Raw genomic sequence first — 23,632 nt, forward strand, 5'->3', positions numbered from 1 at the left:
TCTCATTCAAACCTGATGCGAAGTTAGCTTGACAAGATGTATTTTGCATAGCCTCACATTGAGTGGCATTAATTATAATCTCCTCTTTAATTCTCGATTAACCAAGTTCTGTATCTGCAGTTCCATTATTTTTGCTGGGATTGAAGTCAGGCTGAAAGGCCTATAATTACTCAAGTCATCCTGTTTACCTTTATTAAATACTGGCACAACAGCAGCTTTCTTCATGTCATCTGGAACTTCCCCAGTGTTCCAAGCCTCCCTTAAAATCAACACTAAGGGTCCCTCAGTCAGTTCTTTTAAAACTCTTGGATATACATTATCCAGATCTGATGATTTAAAGATGTCTAACTTTAGTAGATGTTGTTTAACATCCTTCTTAGTTACTATTGGGATAGAAAGTATTTAATCATCATCGTATGATATGCAGCCTTGCTTTCCCATCCTGAGACTTAAGTCTGCTGGGCTAAGTAGGGCCTGCTTTAATAAGCCTAGGGAAGATAGAAGGATAGGCAAGAGTCATGCATGTAGGGGTTCTTTGTTATTTTAACCCATATCTCTAGCTGTGTCCCTGTAGACAAATATCATTTTGTTATTAGAAGACTGAACTGTATCACTGCATACATTTTCTAGTTACAAATGTCTCAAGAGAGAAGACACCTGCAGGGAACCAAGCCAAATTAACCCTGTTGAAGGAGCTTTGGTGAGAAACAGGGACCCAAAGAGAGTGGCTATCACAGGACCCCCTTGACTGAACTGGAGACCCAGACCTATCACAAGGAAAGGTGCACTCATGAGACTGCAGAGAGTACAATGTGTAGCTTTTTGGAATGCTTTTTGGAACATGCAAAAGGGGCTGTCTGAAAAAAAATCCCTCCATCAAACACAAAGAGGGGAAAAACTTATAGGACTTAGCAACAAAGAGGGCATGCAAAACGCAGCATAGAATAGATCGGGATGGTGGAGCTTTGTTCACGCTCTAAGCGATGTCTGATATTGCAAGGTTTTAGATTCAGATAGGATATGAATATATGCAATAGCTTTTCCCAGATATAAAACAGAAATATTTAAATAGTTAAGCAAATGACAGACTTTTAGAAGTAAAAGTTTGAAAGAAGTAATGATATATCTGGCAACACTACATGATTGACTACCATTAATAAAAGTATTGACTACTGTAGCAGTTCCGAAACTCCAGTGCCAGCCTTATTTAAAGACAGAGAAAATTACTAGCTTGCATCTTTGAAAATCCATTTGATGTTATGAATATCCCTTTCTCCTTCAGCTTTGCAGATGAATCAGCATTTCTGTAGTGGTGCATCTATACTCTATTGAACGTAATACACTAACTGAAATGAATGAAGCAAGTCCTAGTCCAGTATTTGCTGATACTTGAACACAAGAGTTAGCAAAACATTCAGATTCAGTGACAAAATGTTTGGCATAATGAAAAGGATAGAACTTGTTCAAATACACTTGGAACTCACTAAAAATATAGAAGTTTAAAATGTACTAAACCCTGAAAATTTGTGTCCTTGAAAAATTATTTTCCAGTGATGTATGAAAATGATTTAGATTGTCATCTACATAATTTACCAACATGCAAATACTCTTAGAATGTAGGCTGGATATCAATAAAGTCTTTCTGAAAGTAAGATATTAGACAATGGAATCATTTCCAAAGGCTTTGGTGGAAACTCATCATTGGAGATATTTAAAACTGGAGAGGAAAAACACACTAAAAAAATACCTTAGAGAACAATCCTTCAGTAACAGGAATTTACTGCAAAGAGCTGAGCACTGTGGCCCTAAAGGGTAAACAGGATTGTTTTGGTTCTTGGGGCATGCAGGAATGAGTGCCATCTTATTACCCCGTGTGTCAGGTGAAACGGAGTCTTTTTGTGGTGGCTGGGTGTCAGTTCCCTGACACCACCAGTCTCTCAGCCACTCAAGCACTCTCCTCTGGGCTATGCCAAACCTCACCTCACCCAGTAGGATTGTTCCCCTGTGATATCCAGCTTCTGACACTGGCTGCTCACAGAAATTCCAGATCTTCTCCACCCAAAGGTGCAGCATACCCCAGTTTTACCTTAGTTCCCTACTCCTGTAAACCACAAAGAACTTGTGAGCACATATAATAAAACAAAAGTAGGTTTATTTAAGAAAGAATAAAGATTTAACTAGAAGTGAGAGAAAGTGATGGAAACAACTGGTTACAAAATCATAAACAACTGCAAAACAAAATCATAACCACTAAACTTTGCCAACTATTAGCAATATTTATATTTCTTATATAATAAATATATAGTCTGTACTTATAGACTATATAAATAAGTAACTTCCCCCACAAAGTTCAGTCCATTGCAGAGCTGGCAGGTTTCACCAGAACCAGAATCCAACATTCCTGGAAATCCCTTGCTCCCTAATGGACGTCCTTAGTGAATGAATCCAGAGTGCCTTTCCCTACTTTCTGTTGTATTGAAACAGTAAAGAGCTTTCTATAGCTACGTTATATGTTATTCTTTATGGATAAATATATTGTAAGATGTTTTGTGTAATGAGTTTACCAGGTCTGAGGGGAGAGTTGTTTGCAAAGAATAGGGGAGCATTTGCCAAGAGGCTTCTGTATCACAGGGTTGACCTGGGTAGCTGTAGGCTGGTTAACCTACAATATGAAATCATGGAACAGCTCATATGGTAGTTTAATCAATGAAGAATTGAAGGACAGTAGAATATTTAGTACCATTCAACATGGTTTTATGGAAAATAGGTCTTAAACAAAACTTGTTATTGTTTTTTAGGACATTTCAAATTTTGTAAAGGTAACTGACAAAATACTCAGATTTATCACTATATCAAATTAATGTAATACATATTAAATGGATTAAAAACAGATTTCAAAATATAGTTATTAATGGTGAATCATCATCAAATGGGGATATTTCTAATAGGGTCCTGTAGGGATCTGTTCTTGGCCTAATGCTAAGCAATATCTTTATCATTGGTCTGGGGGAAAATATAAAATTATTGCAGGTATATTTTGCAGATGACATGAAGAATGACAGAGTGGTAAATAATTTTTTAAAAAAAGAACAAGTCAGTTTTTCCGAGTGATCTGGATCACTTGATAAACTGGGTGCAATCAAACATTTGCATGTAACCCAAAGCAAAGTCGTTCATCTGGGTACAAAGCATATAGGTCATACTGTATTCTGGAAAAGTGTGACAGTAAAAAGGACGTTGGGGTCGTGGTGGATAATCAAGTGAACATGTGCTCCCAATGAGATTCTATGACTAAAAGTGTAACATGATTCTTTCATGCAGGAGAATGTCAAGTAGGAGTTGGGGGAGGGGGTGATATTACCTCTACATGCACCATAGGAGACCATTTCTGAAATAGTGTGTCAGTTTCTCGCATCCACATTCAAAGAGAAGGTTAACTGGTGATTTGATCATTGTCAAGGTACCTACATAGCAAGAAGATTTCTGATACTAGAGGGCTTCAGAAGACAAAGACATAACAAGTGACAATGGCTGGAAGTTGAGGCTAGACAAATTCCAATGGGAAATACGGCTAAAAAAATAATAATTAAGGTAATTGACCAGCGAAACTATAAGATGATGCATTTTCCATCACTTGAAGTGTTTAAATCCAGACAATGTCTTCTAACAGATATGCTCTACTTAAACCATAAATTATGGGCTTGATATAGGAATTACTGGGTGAAACTCTGTTCCCTGTGTTATTCAGTAGATCAGACTACATGATAATAATGTCCCTTTGTCGTTTATTAAAAAAAATAATCTACAAATACAGTATTTCTAAACGCTGGGAAATAGTTCAAATACGAATATACAGTAGTTTGCCACCACCTTTTCTGTTGCCTTCATATTATATGGTATACTGCAGTAATTTCCAAGAAATTCCATGACAGCAGTGCTTCACAGATTGTACACTGAATACTGAAATCTAGCTCCCTATGATAAAATAAAAGAATGATCAAGGAGGTGCCCTAATGTCATGATGCAGTTTGGTAACACATTCTGACATCCAATAAAAAATTTATAAAAAATGGTAATCTATTATAGAGGGAAGAGAGGAAGCACCAAATATACAATCTATGAATAAAAGGCAAGAGATCAGCAGGTTAAAAAGTCATGAAGCTACAGTAGGAATTAAAAAGTTATTTATATTTGCTAAAAGTTATATAAATAAGACCTTTTCAGTTTCCATGTGAGAGTCCAGCTAATGCACCTATTAAGTAAGTGGAGCACAGGATCCTCCAGAGACCCTTTCTTTGTCTTTGAAACACATATCTTCAAATGAAAATCTTTTGAAAATAATCTGCCTTCTTTTTCTTCGGGGAATTTAGGCTTGTCACGGTTCCTCCCCAACTCTGAACTCTAGGGTACAGATGTGGGGACCTGCATGAAAAACCTCCTAAGCTTATCTTTACCAGCTTAGGTCAAAACTTCCCCAAGGTACAAAATATTCCACCCGTCGTCCTTGGATTGGCCGCTACCACCACCAAACTAATACTGGTTACTGGGGAAGAGCTGGTTGGACACGTCTTTCCCCCCAAAATACTTCCCAAAACCTTGCACCCCACTTCCTGGACAAGGTTTGGTAAAAAGCCTCACCAATTTGCCTAGGTGACTACAGACCCAGACCCTTGGATCTTAAGAACAATGAACAATCCTCCCAACACTTGCACCCCCCCTTTCCTGGGAAATGTTGGATAAAAAGCCTCACCAATTTGCATAGGTGACCACAGACCCAAACCCTTGGATCTGAGAACAGTGAAAAAGCATTCAGTTTCTTACAAGAAGACTTTTAATAAAAATAGAAGTAAACAGAAATAAAGAAATCCCCCCTGTAAAATCAGGATGGTAGATATCTTACAGGGTAATTTGATTCAAAAACATAGAGAACCCCTCTAGGCAAAACCTTAAGTTACAAAAAAGATACACAGACAGAAATAGTTATTCTATTCAGCACAATTCTTTTCTCAGCCATTTAAAGAAATCATAATCTAACACATACCTAGCTAGATTACTTACTAAAAGTTCTAAGAGTCCATTCCTGGTCTATCCCCGGCAGAAACCAGCATATAGACAGACACACAGACCCTTTGTTTCTCTCCCTCCTCCCAGCTTTTGAAAGTATCTTGTCTCCTCATTGGTCATTTTGGTCAGGTGCCAGCGAGGTTACCTTTAGCTTCTTAACCCTTTACAGGTGAGAGGAGCTTTCCCCTGGCCAGGAGGGATTTCAAAGGGGTTTACCCTTCCCTTTATATTTATGACAAGGCTAAATCAACCAGGAAGAAATGGGAGTTAAGACTCTTGAGATCTTTTCCTGATGTTAAAAGGAAGGCCATTTTTCTGTGAAAAGTCATTTGTTTTTCCCGCAAAGACAAAACAGGAGAGAAAGATGCTTAAAAGCTTAAAAATAAATCAGCAAAATAAATGCATGAATTAAAAATGGGATCAGATCTAAATTCTGAATTAAATTCCACACAAATTCTTTGCCTGAACCCCAAAGGCAGGCACAAACAAAATAACTTCTACAGTTCACCCTCTTATTATTTATAGTACATATTTCTTCTGATTTATACTACAGCAGTTTGCTAATTAGAATCAGAATAGAAATTTTAAAAAATCATTAATTTAGAACAGTGGAGCTGGGGTGCATGCCAGTTTGTCAACACACCACTGTTAATGATTAGATTGACTTCATTGTCCTGCTAAGATTACATATAGTTTTATAAGACTTTCATATTGATTTTGAATTTTATATTTTATATTACAATTTTATTCAATTAATATGTATGCTCTGGAACTATCATTCTCACTCATATGAGCCAACTGATAATGTGTGCAGATCACACCTCACCAACACACTGTAATTCACTTAATGTATGTACTTTGTCCCAGTGCTGCCCAAACTCTCACACCCTAGAGAGGGGATGAAGGAATTACATGAACAATGGAGTCAGAACAAAGAATGTACAAATCCATTTTTTCATTCATTCATCAGAGACTGGGTTATGCGTATCATCATTCTATAGATAATAAAAATGAATAATCAGATACTAGGAGGAATAGACAGAACCAGGCAGTAGGACAGAAAGAACTCATTATGCAGTGCTGGGCTGATGCACAGGTGGGAGTGCATAGGGAACAGGTTTGGGGGACGGGAGGCTAACCAGAGACAGAGTGGCCAAAGGAGAGGAATCTGGACCTTGCTTATTTACATGGTAACAGCTATTTTAACTATCTCGTATTTGTTCTGATCTTAGGGATCAGAATTGTGTGAATAGGAATCCAGGAGCAAAGCACCCTCATTTGTACATTTGTCACATTCCTAAACCAAGGCCCATGTGATTCAACATAAACAATATTTTATTCATCATTAAATTGCAGCATACAGAAAAGGTTTAGTAGTAGTGGTTCTTAACCTTGTCTGTACCAGGAATGCCCAGCCCTCTTCCTCCTAGTTACCAATATGGGGCGGACAGGGTGGTCATGCCTCCGAACACTTAGTTATGAGCCGAGGTAGAGAAGCTATGATTTACAGGGTAATTACATGAGCTCCCCAGAACATGGACTATACATGGTTCATTTATGGTTGCAATAGTATGGCATGTGACATAAAGAAGCAATGCTGCTAACCAAGCTCTAGGTGATGCCCCTGATATCTGAATGCATAAAGAGCCCTATGAATATAGATCTCATCCATCCCATGAAGAATGGGATGAGGTCAACCACCTCCAGTGTCAGGATTCACATGGGTGGAGAGGACAGTGGATGGTGCTAAAACTTCTACCTCTCTCATCATTGACACCAGAGAATTTCCCAAGTGAAGGTAGTGCAGCCAGATACTGCCAACAGCCAACAGTAAGACCCAGCACAGGGCCTCTGCATCCATAATCCTAGCCTTTTGCAGAATGTAGTGTTTCTGGCCAGAACTCCTGCTTCTTCCACGGGGAATGTTGGTGGAAGAAACAATGTGCAGTAGACTTTTTAAGGGAAACTTCAGTTTCCTTCCCAAAAAAAACTTCTTTCAAGGGTTTTCTATGGGAGGGAATGTTCTTGATTTCCAACCAATATCAGCTACCATATGATGGTTATAATAGCACTTTTAAAATAGGTTATGTCCTGAAAATACTAATGGACAAAGGAAAGAAATAATATATTAAATTGTCAAATTTTATTCATGTATATCTGGAAGAAAATATTAAATATTGTTACTGTTTACAAGACTACAGGATTACAGTTAAAAAACAAAACAAAACCAAGCTGTCATGTAAGCTTAGGGGAAACCTGGAATTTGCAACTCAAACCCTGGACATATTAAAAGGGCAATGGGTACAGAGTATAAGATCCTTCAGGAATAAAAGAATTCTCACATTTTTTACAAGTGAGAACAGCACTGTACTCTGAGTCTCCAGCATTCACTGCTACATTTAACAGCAGTAGAAAGCCTTTTTTCCAGGGCAGAGAGGATTTAAGGGGATGAAATTATATGAATTCTCAGAGCCTTCAGGCAGGCAGGACTTCTAGATAAACACTGTGAACTTTTAAACTTGGGATTGTTTGAAGCTTTATAATCTGGGCTTTGCCTGCTTGACCCCTCTCTGTATCTCTGAGTAGCATTATTTTGCATGTAATCTTTCCTGGATAAAATGTTCCAAATGAGCATGTGAGTGTAACCTTAAAAAACATAACTAGCATACACAGTACATACATCATTGAAAAGAACATCTGTATAAAGCCTCCCATTTGCTGATATACATTATACAACATTCTAACTAATTTACATTTCATAATTTGTAATGAAAATAATGTATTATCCCAATTTATTATATTAATTGGAATGCATCTGTTTCTTCCTACAACATTTTATTTTTCTATTTCCCTTCTTTGTTTCACCTGAAAGTGCAGATTTTTCATAAGAAGGCAAAAATGGAAATATTTGGACTTATAGAAATATTTGAGAAAACTTTGAATGTTGTGGATTTTATTTGTTCTCACACTTACTTAACTGTAAGTTAAGAGGGTTTCCAATTGTGTTACACTGGGGTGAAATAAGAATCAGAAACATTATTTTTAAGAAGGGGGTGTTTGTGATGTTCTGTACCTCAGCAGATCACTCTGCACGCCCATGTTCACCCTTATATGATTGTGTGGTACCCTATGCAAAGTTTTTCATGCCGGGTGTCTTCAGAAGTCTCATAATGCACTGAGTATTGTTATTATAGTAATGTTATAGGTTGTAATTTCATGTATGTAGTTATGAGGTTGAAAATGTGTTCTCATAGCTTAAAACAAGCCCAGGCAAAACTCCCCAAAAGCAGAGGGGCAGTTCACACCTCATCAGGGCATGTATGGGACAAACCCAGCCCAGCCTCACAGGAACAAAGGACACTGGCCTAGGCAGCAGCAAGGTATCTGTTGGACTCTTGAGTGAGCCACCCCCCTTCATTTTGTCATTTTGGGACTATGATGTCGTAATGCTCACCTAACTCTGAAGGAGTGGGGGACAAACCCAAGAGGGAAGAAAGAACATGATAAAAGGGAGAGACGTTTGCCATGCTCTTCCTCTCTCACCCACGTCCATCTACAGACATCACCACCAAGCGACTGAAGCACTGATCAAAGGGGAAAGCCTGGCTGAAGGGCAACCAGCCAGCCTGTGGTGAGAGGAATCTAAGTTTGTAAGGGCACTGAAAGTGTTAAGATCAGCTTAGAATGCATCTTGCTTTTATTTCATTTGACCAAATCTGACTTGTTGTGCTTTGACTTATAATAACTTAAAATTTATCTTTGTAGTTAATAAATTTGTTTGTTTATTCTACCTGAAGCAGTGCATTTGGTTTGAAGCATGTCAGAGACCAGGGCTGGCCTTACCATGAGGCGAACTGAGGTGGCCACCTCAGGTGCCAGACTGTGGGGGGCACCACTAGGACCCAGAGTGTAGAAAACTGTGTCTGCTGCTGGTGCATATGTATCCTCTCTGCTCTAGATACACAGAGATGGTGGAGTGCTATGCTGGAGGAAGGAGGGAATAAGAGACATAACAGGCAGGGAGTAGAAAAGGTGGGAATAACAGAAAGCAGCAGGAGCTGCAGGGAGACAGAGGAGGAGCAGCCTCTTATGTACCTCTCTAGCACCCCCAGGAGCCTAGACTGATTAACACCAGCTTCTCAGGGAGCTTCCTGTTTCCTGCTGCTTCCCTGAACCCACTTGAGGAGAACAGGCAATCAACTGAAGTAGTAGGAGCCTGTTAGGCCTTTAAGATGCTGATATCTTCCCTCACTCAGGCCCTGCTACCAGCCTGCTTATTTGTCCCCTTCAACTGAGTGTTGAGAGCCACTATAGCTGGCACAGAACACCAGTCATGAGTGAAAGAAAAAAATGCCCCTCTGGGGCAGCATTCAGAAAAAGAAATAAAGCAAAGGAAGCTTTTCTATCTAAGCAGGAAGGAGCTCTCCTGAGTTACATAGACACAAATGTTCACGGTGAGCCTTCCAGCCCCAGTGAGGATGTGAGTGGTGAGGAGATGCCTGATTTTCCAGTTAGTCAGAGTGCAGGTGACCTGGCAGCTACTGCAGCATCCATATCTCCATCTCAAATGGATGTAACCATGCACATTCCTGAAGAAAATGGTAGATCAGAAAAGAGTGTAGTGGAAGCACAAGAAACAGCTGCTGCTGAGTTTAATTCCTTAAGTCTAGATGATCCAGGACTGTGGACGCACTTGAGCAGTAGCCTGAGGGACTTCCTTGTACTGCATGGGCCACAGCAAGTGAAAATCTTCATGTTCCCTGAAGACAATGAAAATAGAAGTTTTCAACCAACACATTACTGCCGTGAAATCCCCAATGGTGACAAAGTGGAGAGGCCATGGCTTATGTACTCAAAACCCCAGAATGCTACATACTGTTTTTGTTGCAAACTCTTCCACTCTAATGTTTCAGCCAGTTTGGGTTCTACAGGAACAAAAGGACTGGAAAAATCTGGCTAGAAATCTGGCATGCCATGAAAAGGCAGCAAATCACCAGAGAGCATTCCACAGGTTGAAAGAGCTTGAGATGAGGCTAAAGCTAAAGGCCACCATAGATGACCAGCATCAAGAGAAGATTGCATCAGAGTCTCTTTACCGGCAAAATGTTCTGAAAAGGCTCATTGCCATTGTGAGAATGCTTGCTACCCAAAACCTAGCAGAGTGTGGCACTTCGGATCAGCTGTATGTGCCAAACAATGGAAACTTCCTTAAAATTGTGGAGCTGATGGCTGAGTTTGATGCTGTTCTCCAGGAGCATCTAAGAAGAGTCACCACCCAAGAAATGTACACACACCACTACCTTGGAAAAACAATTCAAAATGAGATCATACAGTTACTGGCAACAAAAGTCAAACAGAAGATTGTGACAGATCTGAAGTCAGCAAGATATTACTCTGTTATTCTGGACTGCACTCCTGACATTAGCCATATGGAACAAATGACTTTAATGGTGCATTTTGTAACAACAACAGAACCTAGTGAAAATGTCCCTGCAATGGTGACTGTCTTAGAGCACTTTCTAGAATTTTTTGACATTGATGATACTACAGGACCTGGTATGACAAATGTGGTTCTTAAAAAGCTGGAAGATATGGGAATTGCTTTACTGACATGAGAGGTCAGGGCTACGATAATGGTGCCAACATGAGAGGAAAGAACATAGGAGTGCAAACATGGATCCGAGAGTTAAACCCTTGAGGTTTTTTTTGTCCCTTGCAGTTCTCATTCATTGAATTTAGTGGTCAGTGATGCAGCATCAGCTTCTAGTGAGGCTGCTGAACTTTTCAATGTAATTCAAAGCATCTATGTATTTCTCTCTGCATCAGCTCATCGATGGCAAATTTTGAAGCAACATCAGGGATCATCCTCTCTGACACTGAAACCACTGAGTGCCACATGATGGGAAAGTCGAGCGGAGGCGATAAAGCCTATCAAACATCAAATTGGGAAGGTAGATGGTGCCATAGTTGCCATTATGGAGGATAATGCTATGACAGAAACTGTTCATGGGAGAACAGTGGCAGAGGGAAATGGAATCACCAGAAATATACATAACTTCAAATTTCTGTGTGGCTTAGTGTTGTGGCATGACATACTGTTTGAAATAAATATTGTAAGCAAAGTCATACCTACAGTATTACTGGTCAGATGAGGGATTTCAAAATGTTCTGAAGAGTGCCCAGAAGTTGGCAGAGGAACTTCCCACTGAAGCTATTTTCCCACCCATTCAAGAATACAAGAGTCACCAAAGAAGAAGACATTTTGATTATGAGGCCTGGGATAATCCCATAAGAGATCCCAAACAACAATTCAAAGTTGAATTCTTTAACCAGGTGCTAGATTGTGCAAGAGTCAGTTGAAGAACGTTTCATGCAGCTCAAGGAACACAGCAGTATCTTTGGGATGTTGTATGATATTCCAAAACTCCTCACTATATCTGAAGAAGACCTACACCAGCAATGCAGGGCACTAGAGACAGTGTTGACACATGATGACATGCCCTATATTGATGCGAGTGATTTAGGTGATGAACCGAAAACCCTTTCAAGATACATTTCAGCAGGATGAACTCCAAAGGCTGTTCTGGAATATATGTGCACATATAAGATGACCACCCTCTTTCCAAATGCTTTTGTTGCTCTGCGCATAATTCGAACACTTCCTGTAACAGTTGCCAGTGGAGAACGCAGCTTCTCCAAGCTGAAGTTAATAAAAAGACATCTATGCTCCACAATAACACAGGAGAGGCTGGTCAGCCTTGCAACCATCTCAATAGAGCATGAGCTGGCCCAGACTGTGGACCTTCAGCAGTTCAAATCTTTGCAACCAAGAAAGCATGGAAAGCATCACTTTGATTATTCAAACAGATAAAAATGCCAATGTTTACTATGCAGACAAAAAAAGTTACATTTGCTGTTCAGGTGTTTGAAAGTTAAGTGTTACTTAAAATTTTTGAACAAGGCATTTTAAGTTGTTAGTTCTCCTTTATTGGGGTAGGCAGCAGAGCAGTACCGTGAGAGGAACAAGAAGAAGGCAGAATTGAGACCTTTCAAAGTTTTGGCCCAAGCGACGGGGCATGAGGGCATCATTTGAGCTCCTCACCTCAGGCACCAAAATGTTCTGGGCCGGTCCTGTCAAAGACTCCCCTTAGGATAACAACCTTGGTACATATCAATTTATTTGTTAAATTGACTAATTCATATAAGCTTGCAGTGTCCAGCAGGCATAATTGGACACTGCAAGACCAAGGTTCCTAGGGTTGTGTCTGGGACCAGAGATATTGGCTAATGTCATTCGGTTGCACAATCATATGAGCAGCTTACATGCTGGAGGCTGTACGTGAACAGCCCAGGAGTGGGGGTTCTCACAGCAGAGCAGGGTAAGGCTGGCTCCCAGAGGTGAGGACTGGAGTGACTTAGCAGATCACCGGTCCAGATAACACCAGGAGAATGTCACAGTGGCACAGCAAGCAGGGTGTATGTGCGGCTTGTTACTCCACTTGGAGTTCATACTTTAAGCACTGATATTTGTGATGTTAAGTGAGTCTTAAGTGCACTGGCTAAGAACAGTCAGAAGGAGGTCACAGTTTTGTTATTTTTCTGTCTGTTTATTTCAGGTGGGGGAAATAAGCACAAGAAAGCAGAAAAATGATTACCAGTGAAGCAGCTACAAAACTAGAGCTGGCCAGTCTGGAAGTAGCAGAGAAGAAAAAGGACCATGAGTTTCAAGTGTGGCAGGCAGAAATGAGGCTCAAAGAAGAGGAGCTGCACACAGAAGGGCTATGGAGGCAGAGGCAGCCAGAGAGGAGGCTGCACACAGAAGGCTATGGGAGAAAAAGGGAGAGGAAGAGAAGAAAAAAAGAGAGAGCGAGGAGAAAGAGAGAGAAAACACCAGCTCGAGAAGCAGAACCAGAGGCCCCCGACCCCAATGACTCCCATCACTCCAAAAATCCACAAATGGGAACACTTATGTCCTGCATACAGTGAAGAGGATGATATTGCTGAATATCTGAATACCTTTGGAAGACTGTGTGTAATACATGAAATCCCTGATGATAAGAGAGTTCCTACCCTGACTGTGAAATTAACTGGTAAAGCTCGAAATGTATTCAGTGGAATGTCTATCAAAGAGGTTTTAGACTACTGTAAATTTAAAAATAATGTTTTGGAAAGTTTTCAGATTACCCCCAGAAACATATAGAATTAAATTTAGGAATTTTAAAAGGGATATTGGGATGAGTAATGGGGAATATGTAAACAAAATGAAAGATTTGTTGGGAAAATGGGTGAGGGGTAAAGAGGTGGCAAGTTTTGAAGGAATGCTTGATCTTGTTGCTCAAAAGCATTTCCTAAGCATATGTAAGGCTGATGTAAAACAGTATCTATGGGACAAAGATGTAAAGACTGTGGATGAGATGGCGTTTTTAGCTTATGCCTTCAAACAGACTCAGGCATCTATTGAGGGCAGGCCATAGAAACAGTGGTTTAAAACTGGTGGGAAGAGAGGATCCCATTTTGCCCCTGGGAAGAGAGAAGGGGGTTGGGAGCCTAAACATTCTCTTACCCAAAAACAGACCTCTACTGGTAACTCCTATCCCAAATTTCCTGTAAAAGCAAAAGAGCCCATAAGGTGCTAATTCTACTGCTCACCTGAGGAATAAATGCCCTGTGCTGGGAGGAAGCAGGCAACCAATAGCTCATGTTAACTCTTCTGTCCTCAACACAGAAAACCCCAAAGCAATTGAAACCTATCATATTGGTTTTGTGAGGTTAGCCTCTGCAGAACCAAATATGGAGCATGTTAAGGCTGTCCAAATAGATGGCAGGGCATACTTGGGGCAGAGGGATACAGGGGCCCAGATCTCTCTGGTTAAGCAGAGTGTGGTCCCAAAGGCCAGTATGCTAACTGGCCAATGGCAGAGATTGTGGGGGTGGGCAAAAGCAGATTTCTCATACCACTAGCTAAAATCCATGTGGTGTGGGAAGGTTTGGAAAGTTTTTTGACTTAGTCAACCTGCTTCTTGGTAATGATTTTTTCTGTGTAGCTCAGGTTAAAGTATTTGCCTGCAGCAGGAGGGAGTTTTATACTGGGACACCCGAGGGAAAGGGTAAGGTCTCAGGAACTGCTGAGAGAATGGAAGAGAGTCTCCTTGATTCTTCTGCAGCAGGGGGAAGCCACATGCTTCCAGTGGGAGGATGGTTGAGACCAACTCCTGCACTGCAACTGGAAGCAACACCACATCAGGAATGGATGGGGGTGTAATGTCTGCCAGGGAGAGAACTGTCCAGGTTGTTAGCTGCCAGCAGGTCACAGCTGAACCAGAGATAAACCCAGCTCTAGGAAGCATAGAGAAATGTGTCCCAGAGAAGAGCCCAGAGAAGGGGCAGGGAATCTCAGAAACCACTGAGGTGGGTGAGGATTCCTGTGACTCTGTAACACAGGGAAGCAGTGTGCTTCCAAGAATAGGAGAGGCTGAGACTAGCTCCTTTCCAACAGAAGGCAACATGCCCTCAGGCACAGGGGCAGGAGAGGTGTTGTCAGTGATTAAGGAAACTGTCCCACTTGTTAGCTGGCAGAGTTTTACAGATGAACAAGGGATAGAAGCCTTCTTATGGAACACAGAGAAATGTGTCTTAGGAGGGGGCCAAGAGGAGGAAACTGGGGAAGGAATAGTGGGGATACAGGAATGTCTCCTGAAAAGTCACTTGGGGCAGAATGCCCAGGACACTAGGAGGATGGCTGGGTCAGCATCTGTGCACCCAGGCACTCAGCCTGTGACCCAGGTTTTGAGAAGCAACTGTGTAACTGACCTCCTGGAAGGAGCAGTCACACAGCTGACTTCTCAGGGACAGAGAAACGGGTGATGGAGGGTACCCCAAGCCAGGTCCCAGGTTTTCAGGATGCTGTTTCTGGTAAGTTTTTAGAAAGTAACTCTGTCGCTTTACATCAAGATGCAGCTCTAACACTTGTGACAGCAGAAGAGTTGAGATCAGGAAATTGCCAGGTGGTAGTTTGTAAGAACACAAATGACCCAACTGACAAAAGGGGGTGTTTTCCCACAGGCTAGTGAGAGACAGTTACGGGAAAACTGCTGGGAAGAGGTGCATGTGATCAAAGGGTAAATACACCTAGCCCACAGATCACAGATCACAGCCCTCTAGGGGACAGGGAAGGACTCACTGCTGGGAGGGAGAAACACCAGGTAACCTCAAAAAGGGAACTGGATTTCCTACATATGTACAGGCTTGGGGTTGGGAGACCGTTCCCCAAAGGGTCAGTCAATGTGCAGGATCCCCCTGAACACCTATCTTGCCAGATCCTGAGGCACCAAAATTCCAGAAACATTATTAAATTAAGAGCCCACACAGAGGGGAATACTGGGGGGAAAGAAAAACCAGTGACTGATTACATGGGAGAGAGTTGAAGGACACCCTGGGTAATGAACAAACTAACCTAAAACTACACTATCTGAACAGAGGGTGTGGTATCATAAAGATACAATTTCTAATGATTTCAGATGTGAGACTTCATATTAATAAATTATCTACAACAGCTCATTAGCAATGCAAGACAACTTCCAAATGGAAAGGCCCTTACACATTTATTCAGTGTCTTTGCTTATGGAGAACCTGGAGAAACTTGCAAAACAGTAAACCCAAATAACATTCAGACATAGCTTAACATCCCTCTGAATAACCACAGCAAAATATTCTGTGGAGTTTGATCTAAAAAGACAACCTGGAGTAAATTTTTTAGAAATGCTCGCTCATCACTGACTTTACTAAATGCTTCTGTTGATGCCAACGGATGTTTTACCGTTGACTTGGAGTGGCAGCAGTTAGGCCAGTGCTGAGTTCTTTTAAAAATTCTACCCATAATCTCCTCCAGATTCTAGAACTTCTTATTCATCTTTCTGAAGTATTACACCAATGAAATCCCCCTTATACCTAAACCCACTCTTCGACCTGATTTTCTGTTTTTGTGACCACAGTGAAAGATAGGACAAGGATTTTGTTCATTTTCTTTTTCTTTTCTTGCATGGCATAATTTTGACAATGTTCTTTTGAATAAAACCAGTGATGATAAACCACTTAAGCAAGACCAAACAACTAATAGTACTGCACAATTAAAATATAAATACAGATCACTGTTCTAAAATTAATGGAAAATCTTATGAAAGGAAATGTACTCTTTAAAGAAGCCCCATTTTGGACAACAGAGATATGATACTGAGCAGTAATTAAAATTCTGTGATCAAATATAATAGGCTATTGTTGAGCCAACGTGACATAATCACAAGAACATTTTCTTGATAACTGGAAATTTCCCAGTTGTCCAATGGTCCATTAGTTTAAGTTTAATTCATACAGTCAAACATTTGAATTTAATTGACATGATATTATGGTAATGTCTGAACTATTGTCAATTTACATGCACAGAGTTGACAAGTTACAGATAATTGAATTTTATTCCCTTAGAAAATTTCCAGAAGGCAGGATGAGACATACTGCTTAAATGCCAGCTGGTCATTTTGTATAATGGGTACTAAAAATACCATAAATGAAACTTTTAATAGTTTCAATTAATAACTGATAAAATTAGACTTCTTCTCATAAAATCATTTTCTTGTATGGACCCTTCACATTTTGTGATCTTTTTACTGAAATACTATAAAGTGAATTGATTAGCTCAAATGGGGAAGAAATTTCTGGTAATTCCTAATGATAAAATGAAATCTATCAAAATAACATTAAACATCTTTTCTATTAACATATAACTATATGTAATGGTATTGTCATGAGAAATTGCAAATGGGGAAATGGTAGTTCCAATGGCATTGGATCCAAATATTCATTAACTACCAGTGTGATCACCCATACCCCTAGACTGCACTGGGGTTGGCCAGGACCATTGCAGCCCAGGCCCAGAACTGAGGTATCTAAGTACTCAGACTTATATTGCCACATCTTTCTGTGTAAAGTTAGCCAAAAATGAAAGATTAGATATTGAAAGCTTGTTTGCAAGATTGTCAATGTCAAGTGATGCAAAAGACAGCACCGCTGTCTCCTTGAGAAAGTCTTGTACATATAGTCTCAGGGAAGGGTTAACAGTCTTTGTCAATGATGAGACTAGTTGTTCCCTGCTGGCCTGCATCAATCATAAAGAACTAAGTTCTCTACAGTCTCAGCATAATTTTTTTGTATAATCTGTATGGTCCAATCAGTCTGAAGCATCTGTTGTCAAACATCTTTCATCATATTTCATCTATTGCTGGTATGTGTAAACCCAGATGATCTGTGAAAATGAAGCCAGAGAACAGAAAGTACCCTTTTGATGGCTGAAAATAAAAAAAATAAAATAAACAGATAAAAGAGATAAAGAAAAAAATCTTTTAAGAGGATACAGACTCTTGTGGCCTTCTGAAAGAGCTCTGATTCCCTTGACCAGTAAGGGCAGACCATCAACACAAGTCCCTCACCCCAACAAAGTAAATCAGTCCCAACCTCAAAACTGAGGAAGGCAATGACCAGACCATGACAAATTCAAAAGTGCCTACTACCCAACCTACAATCCCAATCCAGAAACTAAATTAAGAGTGTGGCAAATTATGTGAAATGAGACAGTTATTACCTGTTATAGTTCAATGGTCATTTTGTTAGCTAAGAAATCTTGAACTGATTCAAAAGATGTCATGAGATGGCTGTTAAAGGCACAAAGCATTAGCAGCCACAGAGGTTTCAATGCCACTGTGGTGAGGAAACCCATAAACTCATGCAGGGACTTCCTGTCTAGCAAGTGACTGGTACATCAGAACCAGTCCCAATTTAACTCCACCTCATGACTCCCACGCAAGATAGATACATTGTATTCTATCCAGTTATGGTGTAGGGCACCTCTTGAATTGCAGATTGGATACAAAAAGCACAGCCATATCACCTCCTCATTAATTCCTCCTTAATTCAAGCTGAGCTGAACTCCTGGCCAGAATCAACTGCATCGAAAGCAGTCCAGCAGTATCACCCAACAAGCTTTCAGTAATGCAATGCAAACCATTTGCATGAAATTATGGACATCTGAAACTTTATTAACCATTGAACATGCACTTAGCATCATGAACCTAAAACCGGCATCTTTGTTTAGCAACATCACACTGAGAGTTAATGACAAGCAATACCAGTTGGATTAATATTAAACCTCTCCATTCTGGTTTACACTGTAGACATGATTTTTTTCTGCCTTGTCTTCCTCTGTCTGCTACAACAGAAATCAAAGAACCCAAGAACTCACCATTGATCTCTCCCCGCAGGCCTCTCTAACCCTGGTTAGGGTAGCATTGCGAGAGAGAAAGAGAAACAGTTTGGAACCAAGTGGTGTGTTTGTTTTCTTGTAAGATAGAGAGGTTCTCTGGGGCAGGAGGAAAAGGCAAATGGAAGAAGGGCTGTGGGAAGTCATACGATGTTTCTAGGAAAGCTGACAGTGACCCACTTCCAAATTATAATGTCTTCACGGTAAGAAAAACACTGGTGATTTAGGTCCTGTTCCACTGTTTTCACAGTACAATAGGATTTACATGGGGAAGCTAGAGGTTGGTAAGTATAAGATGTGTATATTTGTTTTCCTGGGTGATGTGGTTTCAGTTGGCTAATTTGCATCGTATTTCTAGAGAATTCATACACTGAGCATTAGTTAGTGATATCTGAAGAACTTGTTGATTTAATTTATAATAGACTTTACTAAGACTATTAAATCAGTGGATTAGGGAATCTTCTCTCTTTTTTATTATCTTTAGTAAGGATGTTGCTGCCTTCAGTGGCAACTATACCTTTCCCTGGTAACATTCTTGGCAGCTATTTTGTGTTTGTGTGTGTAACATTGTGACATTTTAATAGTCAATGATCTCCCTTCATAACTAAATTCCATCCATGGAAACCCACTAATTTCAGGATTTGGTCATGAATACTGTAAATTATATATATACCATATAATATGGTCTAAATTAACCTCAAAGTTGCCTGAGTTTTCCTATACCTACTTGCAACTCTGTGAAAAAAAAAATCTGCACAAAAGTGGTATATAACCCATTTTTAAATATAAATGCACAAAACCTTTGTGAATATCTAAACTTGCTAACTACAGAAACAGTGTAAACAGTAACTACCTCCTCCAGCTGATAAGTTAATCATTTCAGGTTAACTAAGAAGAAATGGGATACTTGTGTTTTCACCTGACAGTTGAAACTACTCTGACTGTACTGTAATCATTGGTTAAGCTTCCCAGCACTGCAGCAACAGTGAATCATCATTTGTTTTCACTTTATGTAGCCATAAACCATTCAGAAATGTTACTTACTCAATAGCAAGCAACACCTTGCTGTACTTGTGATCATCTTTTACCCGCAATAAGCAATCTTGCATAATTGAATTTATTTATTTAAACATTTGAAATATAAAATGCTTGTTGGAAGCAGAAAAGGCTCAGATTCTCAGAGTACATACCCGATATAAAATATTATTTTGTTAAATACTTTGAATGTATGTCTGTGCCAGAATTGATTCCAAAAAAGCTGACTTTAGGACATGTTTTTTTATCTTTTTGTTTTACACTAATATTGAAAGCTAGATCATTTTATCATCTAGAAACATTTTCCAGAAAATAATCAACACAGAGATTTTGTTGGTTAGAGGTCAGAACTCATTTTAGTTCTCAGTTTTATCTACTTCACTTTTATCACTCACCTTTTTTCTCTTTTTAAAACTTTAATTTTATCTTTTTCAAAGAAATAAAAATACAAGGTATGCTAACAGAATGTGCCATCACTTCTGCAGTAAAACATAACATTCCAGTCCCCCTACTTCTTAACAGTTATTTTCAAGGACAGTGGACATGATTCTGAACTAGTGTAACTCAGGAATTACTCCACTAGAGTAAATCAGAAGTTAAAAATTCCCATCATTAAAGTTGGTCAGGAAATTTTTTGACAAGTAGGTTTTTTTCCCCTGGAAAATGCCAATTTGTCAAAATCAAAACATTTAATGGGAATGTATCAATTTTAATGAGACTTTGGTTAGAAAATTTCCCCAAGTCTGGGATAGAATTGTGGTCAATACCAGAGAGAGAAAGAAATAGAATGACACCCCAGAATAGCCAACAGCCTGGTGGCTAGGGCATTCACTTGAAATGTGGAAGATTCAGAATGAAGTCTCTGATCTAAATCAGGAAGATTCTTCCATATCACAGTGGGTAACCTAAAAGGTTATTCTGGGTGTTTATCGAAAAACTTTGAAAAGTCTTGGTTTCATACCAGTGTGGAATGGGAAAATTTTTGAGATCTTGTAAATTTTCATGGGACAGGAAAACCGTTTCCTGACCAGCTCTATCCAGCATTGATTGCACTCTGTAAGCAGGAGCCATTACCAACCTGCAGTATAAAAAACTCCACACACTTGAAGGTCCAACCTCACCTAATTCTGGGGGTTTAGCTTTACAGCAATAAAGTAACAAACACCAGCTCACACTTTCTACCAGGTTTGACTGTTCAGAGGATTTTTCCCCCTTAGGAATGTTCAGTCCACAGTCTACATCTTTCTTTTCCCCGAGAGAGAACCCACTTCCTTTATAGACAGATGGTGATGACAAGTCATGTCAGTGAGTCAACAGGACTCATTTAAACCTTTCCCAAAAGTACCAACATTCACTAGACGGAGGGTGTTTCAGGAAAACACTGCCAGTCTGGTACATTCTCACATCTAATTGCAAACAAAAATTTATTAGTATAATATCAGAGGCCTTTTAATAGAATTGACTAAATAAAATAAAGCAATGATGGTTTAGAGATGAGAGACAAAAAATAATCTTCTATTTTTTATCTATGTTAAACTCCACAAACTATGTTTGTAATCTGTATCATATTCTGTTCCAAACATAAAACAGCTATCTAAGAATTACTCCACCAACAACACTACGAACAGACTAATGTTAACCTAACTAGAGGTAACTAGAGACCACGTAAATCTAAAAAATATATTCTTAGTTGTTTTTTTATCTCCTGCTTCTGTCTCTAACTCTGCTTTCATCTCCATTCTTCCTCTTTTTTTCTTTTCCACCTAAACTGTCTGTATTTCCAGTGTTGTTTTCATGGTCCTGTCTGTCTGTTTTAATTTCCTCCTAGTTTCAGTCTATTATTTTCTCATTTTTCTTTCTTCTCCTTGCTACTATAGAGTATGCTTCTCTGAAATTGTAGAGAATGCTTCTCTGAAATTGTAGAGTATGCTTCTCTGAAATTGCATAAATGGAACTGAATTAACAGGTAAAGTCTAAGACCCTGATCCTGCCAAGTAGTCCACTTACCAGTTTAAAATGAAGCACATATATGAGTGTTTGCAGGACTGGGCCTCACGTACTCAAGACATTCTTAGCACGTGCTGATATTGGAACAATAATCCACAGAGGATTCATACTATAGCATTTCTTTGTAATTTTACTAAAATATAGTGTTTACATATTTTATGTTCCATCTGTAAGAAATATACTGTACCTTCACAAAAATGTACATTCATGGGCAAATCCTTCAATATTTACTTAGGCAAAATTTCCACTGGTTTCAATGGTGAGTTTCACCTGAATATAGACCGAGTGAGAACTTCAGGATTTGGGCTCATCTTTACAAACTTACAAATAGCAGGAAATAGTTTTGATATTTTGTAAAGTACATGAAGAAATTTAACTAAAACACCTTGAAATGTTAACACCAACCCACTTAGGTGGTTTCAAAATACTTAGATATTTAATACAGATAATGGCCCTGATTCTCCAACTGAAGTGCACCTTGCACAAGCCCAGAAGTAGGGGGCAAAGGTGGTTTTAAGTCACAGTTGTGGCCCCATGCTTGTCCAGGTGCTGCTTCTGTCTTTGGCATAAGTTAAAGCAAATTAAAGGCTGTTTTAGTCTATGCCAACTGCAGGCAACCCCCAGGGCCCATTATAGCAGTCAAGTATACCTTTCTATGGCCACTCACCTACATTGGCAACCCAGTGAGGAGCAGTTTAGGAGATGCTATGATGATTCTATACCACTAGAGAATCACTGTATGCAAGGGGAGTTATCTGGTGGCTATGGAAACTGGATTTAAGGCTGTTTTGATCCCTGGAAAGTTGCAAAGCATCTCCATTATACTGATTAATTAGAGCAATATTCCGAAGATTTTATTATTGGAAAGAGTTTCTTCCTAAATGGTTACTCTGATAAAATAAAAGTTTACTGAGTAAATTATTCCTTATTTGTGGAAAAGCAAAGAATGCTAGAAAATAATCAGTACCTTGTGGCGTAATCTTACTAGAGGCTGATAGGGCTTAAAGTCATATCCTTCCTTGGCTGGCCACCCTTCTGCTCCCAACAAAATGCATCCAAGAAATAAAACAGCTGACCACCACATAAACATCCTTACTGGTTTCCTCCTGTCAAAATAAAAAAATAGTAAAAGATTAATGACAGACCATTAAAATAATTTTGCCACAAATAATCTAATAAAAACTAAAAATATTTAAATTCCATTTGTAGACTAGAATAGATGCTATTAAAATTATCTAGCATAAGCTGTCTGATAGCCCAAAAATAATGATGGGCTGGTGTTTAGGAATCAAAAAATGACTAGGTTGTATTGGACTAAATATTTCTAATCAGCATTCAGCACCTATACCATAGTTTGACTGTGGAGGAAAAAAATATGTGAAGGACAGTACATAAAAGAAAAGCATTGAAGAAAACAAAAATATTTTTTAAACTGAAGAACAGAAAAGAAGGAGAACACCAATGACATGGCCCAGTGTTTTTTGTTTATAAGCATATTCTCCAGCATTTCACTGTCTATGTATGATGCCATCTCCCATATATATTCACTATTCTAGTTATCGTACAGGATTTGCAAACATAAACTATATGCAATGCATTGTACATGTGAACACATACCCTATTATGTCCCAATATGAGGGAGAACTTCTTAAATCAAGGTACTGGGGGCACACATTTTATGAGCTTCATTAATGATGTCTGCACTCTATGTGTATTTATATTCCAGTGACTAAAATCCCGAAGTCCTGGTCCAATATGTGATGGAATGCGTAAAAAATGCATTGGATTCTTTGGGAGAAAACTCTTCTTTGATTGTTTCAAAACCCCCAGCTGAGCTGTGGCTGAGCTCAGTTAGCATAGCTTAGGAAGGTTGTGAGGGAACAAAGATTCTAAAACCTGTCAGGGACTACTCTGATTATTGGCATAAAGTAGACCAGCCCCAGGAGCTGTTATAAAACTGTGATTATCTGCAATGACAGCCAAGAGTAGATAAACTCATAGAATCATAGGACTGGAAGGGATCTCGAGAGGTCATCTAATCCGGGCCCTGGACTGAACGTAGCACAGTCCCACCATACACCTTCCATTACCCAACACAACATGTCCCTTAGCGCTGTACGCGTTGTGTTACAAGACTATTATTCCATCAGCAGTAGGACACCAGAAGAATTCTCTAGTCTGGTATTCACTAATGGCTAATTCTGCTGACTTTGTAGCCCA

At 39.5% G+C, this 23,632-nt stretch overlaps 1 protein-coding gene across 2 annotated transcripts in view; it reads right to left on the reverse strand.

Annotated features, from left to right (window-relative positions):
- FSTL5 (follistatin like 5) overlaps window positions 1-22,502 on the reverse strand; it is a 493,618-nt gene extending 471,116 nt beyond the window's left edge. For both annotated transcript variants that reach the window (XM_077814497.1, XM_077814496.1), the window contains exon 1: window positions 22,380-22,502. In XM_077814497.1, the coding sequence (XP_077670623.1) occupies window positions 22,380-22,502 (123 nt within the window). The remainder of the gene's footprint in view (window positions 1-22,379) is intronic.
- Between the last annotated feature and the right edge of the window lie 1,130 nt (window positions 22,503-23,632).

Source organism: Eretmochelys imbricata, chromosome 4 (assembly GCF_965152235.1).
Source record: "Eretmochelys imbricata isolate rEreImb1 chromosome 4, rEreImb1.hap1, whole genome shotgun sequence".
NCBI classification, from domain to species: domain Eukaryota; kingdom Metazoa; phylum Chordata; order Testudines; family Cheloniidae; genus Eretmochelys; species Eretmochelys imbricata.